Genomic DNA, 15,267 nt, shown 5'->3' with positions numbered 1-15,267 from the left:
TTATCCATATCTCATAAATATTTAAATTTTGTTTACAAAATTTAAGTTTTACACATAAAATTAAATAAACAATTTAAATAAGATTTTAAATATTTAAAACTAGATTTAGACAACAATAGTATACAAAAGAAATTTTACAAACTTTTTAAAAAACATTACATGACTACATAACTAGTACACAAATTTAAATATTACAACAACACTAATAATCACGTAAGTTTGATCCGAAACCTTCAAAATTTTCAAATATTGTCCAATCTTTTTTTTTGATTAACTGAAGATGGTTGTTGTTGTTTTTGTTGTTTTTATGTTTTTTTTGTACAATTCTTTCTTGTGCATATCGAATATATTCACGAGTATCAATATCATCGATAAAAATTATTCTTTTATCAATATTTTATGTTTCTCTTTTTCTTTTTTGTTCTGATCTAATGTATTTACAAGTATTAATATCACTCGATCAACACCTTTTAGCTTGTAGTCTACAAAGTAAAAATGAGGAGAGCCCTTTTTACTTCGAAATACACTAGCAGATCATATATGCATGACAAAAATTATTTTATCGAGTAATATGGTTTTTGTTTGAAGTTTAATATTAATTAAGTTGTTTAAAAAAATATATATATATATTTTTTTTAATATAATATTTTATTAATTAATATTGTTGTAATATGTTTATATATGTGCTAGATATTTACAAAAGTTTTATGAATTCAAATCAGTTACAGCAAATATAAGAACTATATTATAAAATACAAGTAATTTTGAAGTTGAGTTTGAAATTTTGATTTTGGAGAAGAACACCTTTAAACTTCAAAGAATAAAACTTAGGTTCACCCCTAAGGTGAACCTTTAGATTCATCTCTCCTCTTATTACCAATCAAAATGTCACATAGATTAATAATAAAATACATTATTTTTTAAAAAAAAATCTAAAATAATTGAAAAAAATAATGACGCTCGTTATAATGACGCTAACGTCACTAACTAAACCCGAAATCTTAAATTTTAAACCCTAAACCTTAAATCTAAACCCTAAACCCTAAATTCTAAACCCAAACTCTAAACCCTAAACTCAAACCCTATATCTTAAACCCAAACCCTAAACTCTAAATCCAAACCGTAAACTCTAAACCCAAAACCTAGACCTTAAACTCAAACCCTAGATCCTAAACCAAAACCTAGACTCTAAACCCAAATCTTAAATCCTAAAGAAACAACATTAACATTAACCCAAACCTTTAGGATATATGATTTGGGTTCAGGGTTTACGATTTGAGTTTAGGGTGTAGGGATTAGGCTTGGATACATGGTTCGAGTTTAGAGTCTATGATTTGGGTTTAGGATATAGGGTTTGGGTTTAGGGTTTATGGTTTGGGTTTAGGATTTAAGATTTAGGATTTGGGTTTAGGATATAGGGTTTGGGTTTAGGGTTTACATCTTGAGTTTAGGGTTTACAGTTTGGGTTTAGCGTTTAGAGTATAGATTTAAAGTTTAGGGTTTAGTTAGTGGCGTTATCATTATTAAAATTGGCGTCATTATTTTTTTCCAATTCTTTCAGATTTTTTTCAATAAAATTAAACTATTTTATTATTAATCTAGGTGACATTTTGATTGGTAATAAGAGGATATGTGAATTTAAAGGTTTACCATAGGGGTGAACCTAAGTCTTGTTCAACTTCAAATATAGAGTTTTGGAAACTTCAAAATAGAATTTCTTTTTGGAGATGCTTTAAAACCTGAAGTTTTAAAATTCTTTTTTTGAAAGAAAAAAAATACCTATATTTAAAGTTATATAATTTTTTTCGGAGATGCTCTGAGTATCTAGTAGCTACAAGTCGAGTTTGCACAACGCTCTATGTCTATCGCAATATCTTTTTTTGTGCAATATATCACAATATCTATATCGCAGTACTATGCATACACCTACCTATCCAGTGGATAAAAAGTGAACTAAACATTACCTCTAAATAGTACTCATTCTCTTTGAAACAAGAGGAAAACTAGAGGTGGACGTTTGGGTATCCGTTCGGGTTCGGATCGGGTATTTCAGATATTCGAGTATTTCGGTAAAGGGGTATAAAACCCGTTCGGGTATTTTCTCATTTCGGGTCGGGTTCGGGTATTTTCACTTCGGGTTCGGATAATTTCGGATATATCCGAACTCCATACATAAAAAAAAAAATTTGAAATACATATTTTGTTTTGCCTTCAAATCATTCCTGATAATATAAATAGTTTAAAACACACATGAAATGAAAAACAAACAACAGTAATACATCCATAAACACAGTGAAAACATCAACAAAGTTCCTAAATTAAGCAAACAAACCAAAACAAGCTAAAAAAGTTTATACTTCCAAGCATAGATGATGATACAAACCAAAAAGCGTCCTTGTATCTTTCACACTGTAAGTGAAAAAAAAAACAGATTTGTCAAATTATAAAATTGAACAATAAGCACAAATTAGTAAGAAATTCATGTAACTTTTGTAATACCTTCAAACCCGAGCAATAATTTGCTTTGTTCTTCTATTCATCCTGATGTGTTGCAGGTTCATAATCTGCAATATTTTATTAAAACAATAAAAAGGTTGTTAACTTATACAACAAGGGAAAACAAAGCACAAAATAGTAAATATACAAACCTCTCTGAAGCTTATTTCTGCTTCAACTTCTGCAAGTATTTGAGCATTTGTTAGAATCTTTGATTCCAGTTTAAGGTCTTGTTTCAGCCACTGCTCTGTACACATCAAAACCTCCACCATGTAGTGAGTCAAACAACTCCTATATGATTCTATTATCCTGCCACCAGTGCTCGTTGGTTTTGCCCATGTTTTTGACCATCTTCCCATGCCTTAAACTGCTTACAACTCTGAAGATGATTGCGCAAGTTTGTTGTTCCAGACTTTGTTGGACATGCGAAAGGTTTCATACAGTAATTGCAGATGCATTTGTCCCTATTGTCTTCTAGTCTTTTGAAATGACTCCACACGTCTGACCTTGTAGGAAGTACACGTTTGGCTCTACTTGCTTCTGCTTCACTATTATTTTCATTTGAATCAGATTGCTTTCTTTTCCCTCTATGATCAGTATCTTGAGTCATGAACTCATTTCCATCTTCATCTCCATTTAAGCCTCTGCTATCTTAAAAATGAGATGATGATGAACCCATCTGTTAATATTAAATCACAAAGAAATTAAAAACTCCATTTGCTAAGATATTTTATAAGTCAAAGAAAACAAATAAGTCATGTAAAACAAAGCAGTCGTGCAAATGATTCTTTCTACATACACAACAAACTGAACAAAACAAGTAAATCAAGTTTAAAGCCATTAACTGATGAAATATACTAAAATACAAAACAAGAAACAAGTCGAGCTCGAAAAGAATTTTACGCATGTGATCAAAACTGAATCAGACTCTAAGGCTTTAACCATCATAAATAAAAAATTTAAGCAGCGACACAATCAAACAGAATCATACCTCTAATCATCATACATACAAAATCAAAACAAAATCAATAAAAAAATTAGAAAATCACCTCATATTGTTTTCTCGATGTCGATGTCACCGAGTGAGACAGAGAAGAGGGAAGATTATTAAGGGTTTCCAGTTTGTCAATTTATGAAATTAAATTTAATAGATGACGGATTTGGGAATCGTTAATTTCGGAAACTCTAAACGACGGAGTAGATTGCTAGACTAGATTTTGAGAAAAGAAATAAAATCATAAAAGGTAAGGTTTATGTTAGGGTTATTTAGTTTCGGTTATGTTCTGGTAGGTCCGGATATCGGGTAATAACCGATCGGGTTCGGTTAACCGAAAAGGGACAGGATAAAAACCGATTGTGTATTTGACACTAACCGAACCCGAACCGAACCACTTACTTCGGGTTCGGGTTCGGGTTCGGGTATCGGTTATTATGCGCACGCCTAAGGAAAACAATAATACACTCGTAAACGTTTTAATGATTCGTTTAAACAAAAAAATGATTCAGATTCATAAAAGAAACCATCAATTCTCGACATAATTAGCTGTAAACTCCAATCATACACTGTGTTATGTGAAAGATGCGGAAGTGGAGAAGGTGATGCAAATAATATTGGCATGTGCACCCAAAAAAAAGCTAAGAAAATTATAATCTTGACTTAATTTCCATTGAGACGTAAGACCCAGTCATAGGCTATTTACCACCCACCACTTTACTAGAAGTAGCTATAGTAGTGTCACTCACTCCTCACGACACCACTCTCTCTGGTAACCCTGATCTCTTTCTCTCCATCTCTTTGTGTGGCTCCTATTTATCTTCCCCTCTCAGTTCTTCTCTTCGCTTCAGAAGCGAGAGTATGGATTATCTCAGAGCGTTCATCTTCCTAGTCCTTATTCTCTCGGCCATTTCACTCTCAGGTAATGTTGCTTAACTTTTCTTAAGAAAGCTTGCGCATACATTCTCATTCTCACTTATTTTGTTCTGTCTTCCTTTTGCAGAGGCTGGTTCCATCGGCGTCAACTATGGCCGAATCTCTGACGAACTCCCATCAGCATTCAAAGTAGTACAGCTGCTTAAATCCCAAGGAATAGACCGGGTCAAAATCTTTGACGCCGACCCGGCTGTTCTCAAAGCCTTATCCGGATCTGGAATCCGGGTCACAGTAGATCTGCCAAACGAAATGCTTTTCTCAGCCGCCAAACGCCCTTCCTTCGCCGCTACATGGGTTAAACGCAATGTAGCAGCTTACCATCCTTCGACGCAGATCGAATCAGTCGCGGTAGGAAACGAAGTATTCGTAGATCCACACAACACAACCAAGTACTTAATCCCAGCAATGAGAAACATTCACAAAGCTCTCGTCAGTTACAACCTCCACTCCTCCATTAAAATCTCTTCGCCTTTAGCCTTAAGCGCGCTTCAAAACTCTTACCCTTCTTCCTCCGGATCTTTCCGACCAGAACTCGTCGATCTTGTCATTAAACCGATGTTGGATTTCTTACGCGAAACCGGTTCGAGGCTCATGATAAATGTTTATCCTTTCTTCGCTTACGAAGGAAACTCAGATGTGATTCCTCTAGACTACGCTTTGCTTAAAGAGAATCCAGGAATGGTTGATTCGGGTAACGGATTGAGATACTTCAACCTCTTCGACGCACAGATCGACGCCGTCTTCGCAGCTATGTCGGCGTTGAAGTACGACGATATTGAGATTATCGTGACGGAGACTGGATGGCCGTCCAAAGGAGACGAAAACGAAATCGGCGCCAGCGTGGCAAACGCAGCGTCGTACAACGGAAACTTAATCCGTCGGATTTTAACCGGAGGTGGAACTCCGTTACGTCCCAAAGCAGATCTCACTATCTATCTCTTCGCTCTCTTCAACGAGAACAAGAAGTTCGGACCTACATCGGAGAGAAACTACGGTCTCTTCTTCCCCGACGAGAAAAAAGTCTACGACATTCCTTTCACGCAGGAAGGGTTGAAGCATTACCGCGACGGTGGTCATAATACTCCGGCCACCGGAAATCAGCAAGTTACGCCTCCGAACAACGGTGGTGGTGTGTCGAAGAGCTTGACGGGGAGCACGTGGTGTGTGGCTAATGGTGATGCGGGGAAGGATCGGCTACAGGGTGGTTTAGATTACGCTTGTGGTGACGGAGGTGCTGATTGCCGTCCGATCCAGCGTGGTGCCCCGTGTTACAGTCCAGATACACTTGAGGCGCACGCTTCTTTTGCTTTCAATAGTTATTACCAGAAGAAAGGTCGTGCCGGAGGTAGCTGTTACTTCGGCGGCGCTGCTTACGTCGTTACCCAACCACCAAGTGCGTATTTTAGCTTTGTTCTATTTTTATTTATCTATATTCCAGCGCAATTTAAGAGTAGCTATGGGGTTTCATGCTATCTCACACCACTTAGGGCAGCGCATTTTGAATGGTCTATAATTGGTCAAATAGAGCGAGAAGTGTGTTCCCACGTGAACTTCTATTACTAGTAGTGATTGGTACACGACGTGCTGTCTATGGGCATCTGATCCAGGAAACAGTTAGTTTATTTATTTGTTTATTTATGGGGTTGGGTTTAAAGAGAATCCTATGATTCTTTTGGGGTTTATGGGGTTGGGTTTAAAGAGAAGCCTTTTTGTTTTTTTTTTCTCAAGTCTTTTTGTTAAAGAAGCTGATTAGTTTAATGTAATGTGAATATGCAGAGTACGGAAGATGCGAGTTCCCGACAGGATACTAAAGGAAGAAGATAATCCAAGGGAGAAGATTTATTCTGCTATATATATATTCGTATCTTGGTTGTGTTTTGTTTAGGCTGAAGTTCTTAGTTAATTTTTGGAACTTTTTAATATTATGTTGTTAATATCGATTGAAACGATGTTCTTGATATTAGTAATATTTAGCTAACGCAATTAGTATGATGGTTAAATAAATGCGAGATCGATGTGCCAAAATGTCGACAGACATATATGCATGTTGTTCGTTGAATAGATAGGAAAAAATCTAAGCGAAGAAATACAACTGAAGTCCATTCCCAAAATATATACAACTAGAGTCCATTCCCAAATAACAATTGCGTACTTTTTTACTCAAAGCTTTCCTACGGCTAGTAATATGAGCCATGATTTTTGCATCCGTCCGTTGGCAATTCCGGAGGATTCCATCCATCCAGAATTATTTGTGGAAAAGACAAAATAATTTAAATTTAGAAAAGGATGCGGAAGAACTAAAAGAAAAAGTTGATGTAATGTATGCGGATAATGTGAAAACAGAGAAAATAACATCAACAAAAGAACATGATTCTATGGCTAAGAGAACGGTATATGAATTCTATATTTTTCTACAATCTGACAAAACAAAGACGAGTCAGGAATAAAGTCACTAGACTAATAAATAGTTCTAGAGATATGGTTGAGGATGAAAAAGAGATGGTAGCCATTGCTACTAGTTATTTCGGGTGTTTATTTGAGACTTCAACACCGACAGAAAAAGATGAAGCTCTGGGAAATATCTCATTGACGATTATTGCTGATACAAATCAAGTCCTCACAGCTCCGGTCACGGAATGGGAGATCAAACTTGCGCTATTTGCTATGCATCCAGAGAAAGTGTCTGAGCTGATGGTATGAGTGCACTTTTTATCAGAAACTTTGAGATGTAGTCAAGGGTGATTTGACTCGTATGGTCAATGAGTTCTTATTTCAAGATATAATGGCTCTAGGACTGAATGATAAATATGCTTCATTCCAAAACAAAACAAAAAGCCTACTGAAATGGCTCAATTTCGCATGATTAGCATATGCAATGTAAGTTACAAGATCATCTCTAAGGTCCTATGCCAGAGATTAAAAAATGTCTTACCTGAAAGGATATCAGAAACACAAGCAGCCTTTGTTGCGGGAAAGCAGATTACTGATAACATTATGATCGCGAAAGAAATTTTTCATACTTTGCGCACAAAGCTAGGTGGATGACATAAGAGGATGTCTATTATGACTGATATGAGTAAAGCATATGATCGGATGGAATGGATATTTATCCAAAGAGTAATGGAAAAATGGGGTTTTTCAGAAAATTGGATCAACTGGATTATGGGCAGTGTCTCGTTAGTAAAAAATCACGTACTTATGAATGGCCAACCTAGAGGAAACATTGTTCCTCACAGAGGCTTACGCCAGAGAGATCCTTTGTCTCCTTTCATTTTCATCTTATGCACGGAAGGGCTCGTTAGCCTTCGAAATCATGCAGAGAATCAATGAAAGATAACCGGGATGTGGGTAGCACGTGCTAGCCCCTCGGTGTCCCACTTGTTATTTGTTGATGATAGCATGTTCTTCTGTAAGGCGGAGCCCCGTGAATGTGATGAAGTCATGAAAGTAGTAAAGGCTTATGGGAAAGCATCAGGCCAATGTATAAATTTCAAGAAGTCTTCGCTTCTATTTGGAAAGAGAGTGCCGGAAACTATAAAGCAGCAATTAAAGATACTCTTGGTATTGAAAATGAAAGCGGTATGGGAACCTGTCTTGGCATTCCAGAGGATATAAGTGGGTCAAAATGTAAGCTATTTGTGTTCTTTAAGGATAAACTTAATCATGAAATCAATGGATGGTCTAGGAGATGGTTGACAAAGGCTGGGAAAAAAATTCTCATCAAAGCTATAGCTTTAGCTCTCTCAACATATGTTACGTCAAGTTTCTTACTCTCACTAGAAATATGTGACAAATTAGCTAGTGCTATTGCACACTACTAGTGGAGTACGAATCCACCAAAACGAGGAATGCATACGGAAAGATGGGAAAATTGTGCTATCCAAAAGAGGAGGGTGGAATGGGATTTAGATTAATCCTTGAATTTAACTTAGCTCTATTAGCAAAAAAAAAACTGTGGAGATTGATTCAATTCCCAAAATCTCTTCTTGCGCGGGTTCTAAAAAGAAGATATCACCGTACATATTCGATTCTACAAACCACATGCTCAGTTGCCACGTCTTTTGTATGGTCAAGCTTGATGGAGGCACATCCACTTCTCTTATTGGGAATAAGAAGGGTGGTTCACTCGGGGTACCAAATTCAGGTTTGGAATGATCCATGGATCCCAACTGCTTCTACACGGCCGGCTAGACCAGCCACCCTAGTGGTGCACCCACGAATGACTGTGTCTGACCATACCCATGGAAATCCCAGAAGATGGAATGTTGGATTACTAGCGCAGTTGGTTGCACATGAGGATGTCTACCTAATTCGGAGTATGGCCATAAGTCAATCACATAGGGAATATAGATATAGCTGGGGCTACACAAAGAGTGGACTGTACAACGTGAAATCTGGATATTGGGTTGCAAGGAATGTCCTATATCATGATCCTGAGGTGGTGATGTTTGAACCCAATATAATAAAACTGCAAGCTCATGCTTGGAAGATCAAGGCACCCCTGAAAATGAAACATTTAATTTGGCAAATGGCCTCATGGTATTTAGCAGTGACGGGGAATCTGACACGCCGCCATATGCGATGTGATAATTATTGTCCGAGGTACGGAGAAGAGGATGAAACTGTGAATCATGCAATATTTGAATGCTCACCTGCCTTGCAAGCTTGGGCTCATGCATCGACACCATCATGCCCTGATATTTTTGCAAGCTCAAGTGTTTATACCAACTTGGACTATCTTTTCTAGAGAAAGAGTAAAATTGAGGATCCAGAGTTAGACAGAGACCCATATACATGGATAATTTGGTACTTATGGAAGGCACGAAATGATAAGTTATTCAGAGGATTAACACGTGATCCGATGGAACTAATTAGACACGCCCATAGTGAATGTAATGCTTGGTTTGAGGCGAACTCTATGACGGTAAAAGACGTGCCTGCACCAGAACAAAACTGGGGAATGCGAGCCTTACGCTTACGAAGTATATGCCTCGTAGATGGGTCTTGGTCGGCAGAGTCATACTACAGTGGCTAGGGATGGGTGTGACTGGATGAAACTGGAAAATATCAACTCTTAGGGTTGAGAAATAATGTGAGACGACGGTCTCCATTACACCCGGAATTGGATGCGCTCATATGGGAGATGGAGAACATGTCCCAACATACTTCATGCCACTCCTTTGGAACTGACTGCAAGGATGTAATTTCAATGATAAAGGACCCAAGCACGTGGCCAACCTTCTCCACGGCACTTGCGGAATTCAAACCTATAAAAGGACGCTACCACGACTTCAAGATCTTCCACATACCAAGAGCCCAAAACAAGATGGCGGATGCTTTAGCCAGGACTGCAAGAGCTTTCATAGTGATTTATTGTTTATTGGTTGTTCTGTCCTGGTCTGGATTCCCAGACCACCTCTAGTTTGAGTGATAGAATAGTTTTTTGATGTAAAAAAATTGTGTACTTTTTTGTCATTAGTGTAAATAGACTATGCTAGCCAGACATGTGAACATATATATGTCTATGCTGATAAGATGAAACGGCTGACTACGTGCATTTCGTGTAAGATCATCTATTTTGTGTTTTTTGAATATGGGGTACATACTCCAATTTGAAAATATTGAGACTTTCCTTGAGGCGTTGTACATTTTCAAAATATGATGCAGATGAAAATCATTCTTTTACTTCCGAAATCATCTTCATCATCTCAGAATAATCTATCGCAAAAGTCACATAAAACTGCCGCAAGTTTTCCATACATTTGTAGCTCAAATAAGAGCTTCAAATTCCGCAAGTAAAGGAGTGAAAATACTATGTGCATTCCATGCTCCTATCAATCCCACAAATCATTCTAGAATACTATATCATCCTTGTCCGGAAACTGATCCTTATCTTTCCATGATCCATCCATGAAATACCATCTCCTTTCCCTGCGTAGAATTTGGTAGTCAACTTCCTATTTATGCGGAAATGGTTTGAGTGTGAAGCTGTTCTATTATTATAGGTGCTTCATTCTATAGCATTGCCTGTATTTTTCAATTGTAAAGTATCTCTAAAATTTCTATCTAGACAATTAAAAACCTTATAATGCACTCATTCCAAATATATCAAAGAATCCAAGCAAATTGAGCATTTTATATGAATGTTGTAATACTCCAAAATGAATAATTTATATTCGTAAAACCAAATGCATATGAAAGCTATCTTGATTTGTGAGGATCTTTGATAGTGTCCAGACATGAACAGCTAGAATACATTCAAAGACGACATGGTTTATCTCTTTTCTTCTACACCACATCTTTCACATTGAAGATCATAGTTTATCCCTCGAGATTTGAGGTTTCTTCTTACTCGTAAACAACGAGATAATCTTCCAACGAAAGTGTTTCATCTTTGGAGAGTATTTTATTTTCCATGAATATACTCACATTGCTATAGTATTTTGAATGATTTAAAATAATTATAATTTTGGCAGAATAGTTTACTTTAAAGTGATGTTATTCAATAATCTATTTTAATAGAGTTTAAATCTAAATAAAATCCACCGTTATTTGAATGATGATTCTAAATTCTATTTTAAAATCTAGTGTTATTGGGGATGGTATTTATAAATCTAATTTAAAATATGGTGTTATTCAGTGAATGATTTAAATCCACTTTTTAAAATCTAGTGTTATTCAAGTTCAAAGGATTTAAAAGTTCTTGTATTTTAAATGGATTTCCAATCATTTGTGGTGGATTATCATGAACAAATGATTGAAATCAAAATCCAGAGTATACTGGAGAGATTTTAGAATTCATTAACTAAAAACTATGTTTAAATTTAAAACTTTAATTGATTAAAAAATTTGACAATTGATTTTAAATTAGTGATTGAATAACACCCTCTAATGAAATTTTAATAGTAAAAAACGCATCAAATTTAAAATTATTATTTTAAAAATAATAGAGATCATTAATTTTTTTTTGTTAGATATAAGAGTCCATTAAAACCATTACTATATAAAAAGTTCTTAAAAAGTTATAAAATATAAGAGATGTTTTTATAAAAGTATAAAATATTTCATCTGTTTTTCTTTATTAGTTTATAGACTGACCAAAAAATTTAGAAAATAAATCTAGTTTAATTAATAAAATATGTATAAAACAAAAAGTTTATGATATTGTAAAGATAAAACTACTAATAAGAAGAAAAAAAACTGAATGTCTATTACACTCCAAATAAGGAGTGATTTTACTGCTAAAAGCAGTGTATTCACATTTTTTTCAATAATTTGATCCAAAATTTCTAATATCACCTTAGTGTTTGAATGGAAGGTGGAGAAATAATGGTGTTCATGTAGCATCCGCTTGTGAAGTTCCAATTTAACAAAAATAACAAAAATGTGATGTTTTATTCACTAAAGTAATATAGGAAATTTTTGATCCACTAGTGTATCATATATTGAATAATTATTAATATGTTGCTTTTAACATTAAAATCATTCCTTATTTGGTGTGGAGACAATCCTTTTTTCTATTATTTTTTTAATTAATTTTATCTTTACAATATTTTGTTTTTGTTTTTATACATGTTTTATTATTTAAAATATATATTTTTCTAAACTTTTTGGTCATTCTATAAACTAATAAAGATAAAAAGATCACATATTTTATACTTTAATAAAGTGGGACATCGCTTATATTTTTAAATATTATTTATAATTTTTAATATATTTATGATTTTAAGGATCTCTTATACTTTCTTTCCAAATAATAATTTTAAAATTGATGTGCTAGTTAATATTAAAGCTCCATTATCTTAAACTATTCTACTAAAAATTATAAATCATTCAACATTAGATATATATATATATATATATATATATATATATATATATATATGTTTAAATTTATTTTTATTATATTCAGAATATTTTTATTGTATTTATATATTATTTTAAAGGAATTGTTTTTAATTGTGATAAATACATATTAATAGAAACTTTAGATAAATTATTTTAAATTTGTACAATATTTTGGTCCGCTTTTTATCCATTTTCTCCATTCATATATATATATATATATATATATGTATATATTATATTGAACCGCTGGATCCGCTTGATCCCCTCTTGATCTTCAACGCTGATATGCTTTTCCATTCTAAGCCTAAGTAAAGAACATCACGTTTTTGTTATTTTTGTTGAATAAGAACTTCACAAGCGAATGCTCCACTTTAGCATGAGAACCATTTTTTCTCCACTTTCCATTCAAACACTTTATTCAACTAAGAATGTAACCGAATTTGGGAACTAGACAATAAAAAAAACTTTTTCTCTCTCCTCTAAAAAAATGATTTTTTGAAACAGAAAGCTATACTATTTCATCTGGTGATCGGCTCCGTTGTTGGTGCTGGAATTTCTCCTCGCTGGTGCTACATTGATGGAAGAAAAATCTTGGTCATGATTTTCCGACGTGTCGAGTGACATAGTTTCTTTGGTTTATATTTGTTATTAGGGAACAAGGCTATTCGATGGTTACACTAGTTGGTTCCAGTTGCTGCAGTGCCTAATCGAGCCGACTTTGTATCTAGTAGGTAGATTGGACTTATTCTTTTTCCTTTTTAAGTTATGCCGTCTCCCCCTTGTAATTTTATATGCTACTCTCAATCCATTATTCATGAATTATTCCATAGTATCTTGGGGTTTCAAGTTTGATTCGTTGGACTTGGCATCCTCTGCTTTGATTCAAATTTCTCCATATGTATGGGAAAGAGCAGTAGTGACCGAAGAAGGTTTAACATGAATAGATCTCTCATAACGTCCTTTTTCCTTAGATTCTATGAACTTTAGTGCTGATGGAGGTTGTAATGGATAAAGAGGAATCATAGTTTTCGGACTCTCGTTCTAGGTGAGCTTCTAGTATTTGATGACCACATATGTCAGGTCCTGAGCTGCAGTTAGGCGGCTTGGCTATATATCATTTGGATGTGTAGTCGGGTAGTTTTTGATCATTGCATTTTTTTCCCCAAAGTATCTATTGTAAACCAATATTGATTCCCTCTTTGGATGATTAATAAAAAGTAATGTTAAAACCCCCAAAAAGGTAAGCTAGACATAGTATAAGATTGATTGTGAGTTTAAGACCAACTAAGGATTATTATTGTTTGACGTGGGTTTAGCCACCCCACTCGGCTTGGCTCAAGTTTTGATTTGCATATTACTACTACTGAGTCTGGTCTATTTGATAAGATCCAAGAACTATTTTACCGACTGATGGCCTTCAGAAACACACAAAAGATAGATTCATTCTAGTCAAAATGAGTTTTTTTTTTTGGAGAGAGAAACAAGAACTCTCAATGAATTTTGATTCATTGTAAAAACCAAAACTACATCATTTAATCGAAAAAAATCAGTTCTTTCTCACAATCTTTGTTATTTAGATCATCGTGCTACACTTATAACAATCAACCAAAACTATGTATTAATGTTTTGAATGATAACAGCGAATGGAACGGTACATATAAAGCGGATACTATAATACGGTACACCTAAAGTGCGGTTGGTTATATAAAGAAGAACACATACCGCGGAATATGAGTAGTTGAAATAAAAAATGTTCCATCATAAAGTTTGAATGGTGATAAAAGTAATCGTGGTACGGAATGAATATTTAAATAATAAAATTTAATTAAATTAAAATTTATTAAAATTCTTTTCCTAAAAGAAAATTGTATCAACCCATATAAATAACATTCACTTTTTTTCTTAATTTTTTTTTGAGTTTTTGTATAATCGGAATTTTTGCTTTCAGTCAAAAGTAAGACACACTTTCGAGGTCTTCCACAAATTGCAGCCTTCACACCTATAATTTATGAACATTTATTACCATTTCTACCTGTAGTATCCCTCCATAAGAGTGAGGACGCAGACAAAGCCAAAGAATGGTCGAAGAGAAAATGCTCGATGTATGGCAACAAAAAAGGTCGAAGAATGGCTGAATGTGGAAATTCGAGCCACAGTGATTTTGATAAGCGGCCTAAGTTATAATGGGTGAGTAAATATGGATAAAGCATTGGAATGAGTTTGACACGAGGAAATACTGCATGAAGTCGAATGGCCAGAAGAATATTAAAGTTTCAGAAAATTCAAGAAGCACCGAGAAGCCAAAAATAGAAATAGAAGTGTTCGAGAATGAGAAGCCAAAATACAAAGGACAAAGGACTTAGACAAGTACTTTTTCTGGAGTACACATTGAATCGTTTAAGTTATCAGTTACATTGGTCGAGAAACGGCTTCTTCTATAGTTTGGAGAATGATTGCAAAATGCTAGAATGGAAAGACCGAAAGTGATGTCGAGAGAATAACCAGATAGCATGTTATCGAAGGCCAAATGATGTTAAGCTGCTTGAGAGATGCTTCAGTTTTAATTTTAGGTTTGTAAAAAGTAATGATACGAGAAGATTCTCCGCGAAATTTAATGGATAGGATGCGCTCGCGGTTCGGCTTATATCGTTTTAGAAATCTCAGATTTTTTTTTATCTAAGTTTTTAGGGTATGAATGACCTTATTAGTATGTTAAAAGTGTTAAGGTCTGGGAAAGAAAGGTTTTGGACAATGATAAACATTTCCATCAATCCGGATCAGACAACGAGATGTTCAAAATTAAATATGGCTCGTTCGAGTCGTTTACAGTGTGTCGAGTGTGTCCAGAAGCTGCTGGAGGATGAAGGTGATTGCTCTCCTCCTTAAACCAGCTTGATATGTGTCTCTTATTTACTGGAACACGTCTAAAAGTTCTTGTTTATTTCCTATTGGTTGGTTTGGTGGCTTGCCACAAATCTTTTTCTTTTTGGATA

General features: G+C 34.8%; 1 protein-coding gene across 1 annotated transcript; it reads left to right on the top strand.

The window, feature by feature from the left end:
• The first annotated feature begins 4,155 nt into the window (after nt 1-4,155).
• On the top strand, nt 4,156-6,412 carry LOC106306636 (glucan endo-1,3-beta-glucosidase 12). The gene is made up of 4 exons (XM_013743316.1): nt 4,156-4,262; nt 4,342-4,412; nt 4,494-5,819; nt 6,203-6,412. Exons 2-4 carry the CDS (start codon nt 4,352-4,354, stop codon nt 6,235-6,237), a joined length of 1,422 nt encoding a protein of 473 aa, XP_013598770.1. The 5' UTR covers nt 4,156-4,262; nt 4,342-4,351; the 3' UTR covers nt 6,238-6,412.
• Nucleotides 6,413-15,267: the final 8,855 nt, after the last annotated feature.

The sequence above is a fragment of the Brassica oleracea genome, chromosome C7, assembly GCF_000695525.1.
Source record: "Brassica oleracea var. oleracea cultivar TO1000 chromosome C7, BOL, whole genome shotgun sequence".
Taxonomy (NCBI): Eukaryota; Viridiplantae; Streptophyta; class Magnoliopsida; order Brassicales; family Brassicaceae; genus Brassica; species Brassica oleracea.
The sequence above is the reverse complement of the archived record's forward strand: the minus strand, read 5'-3'. Positions and strand labels throughout refer to the sequence as shown.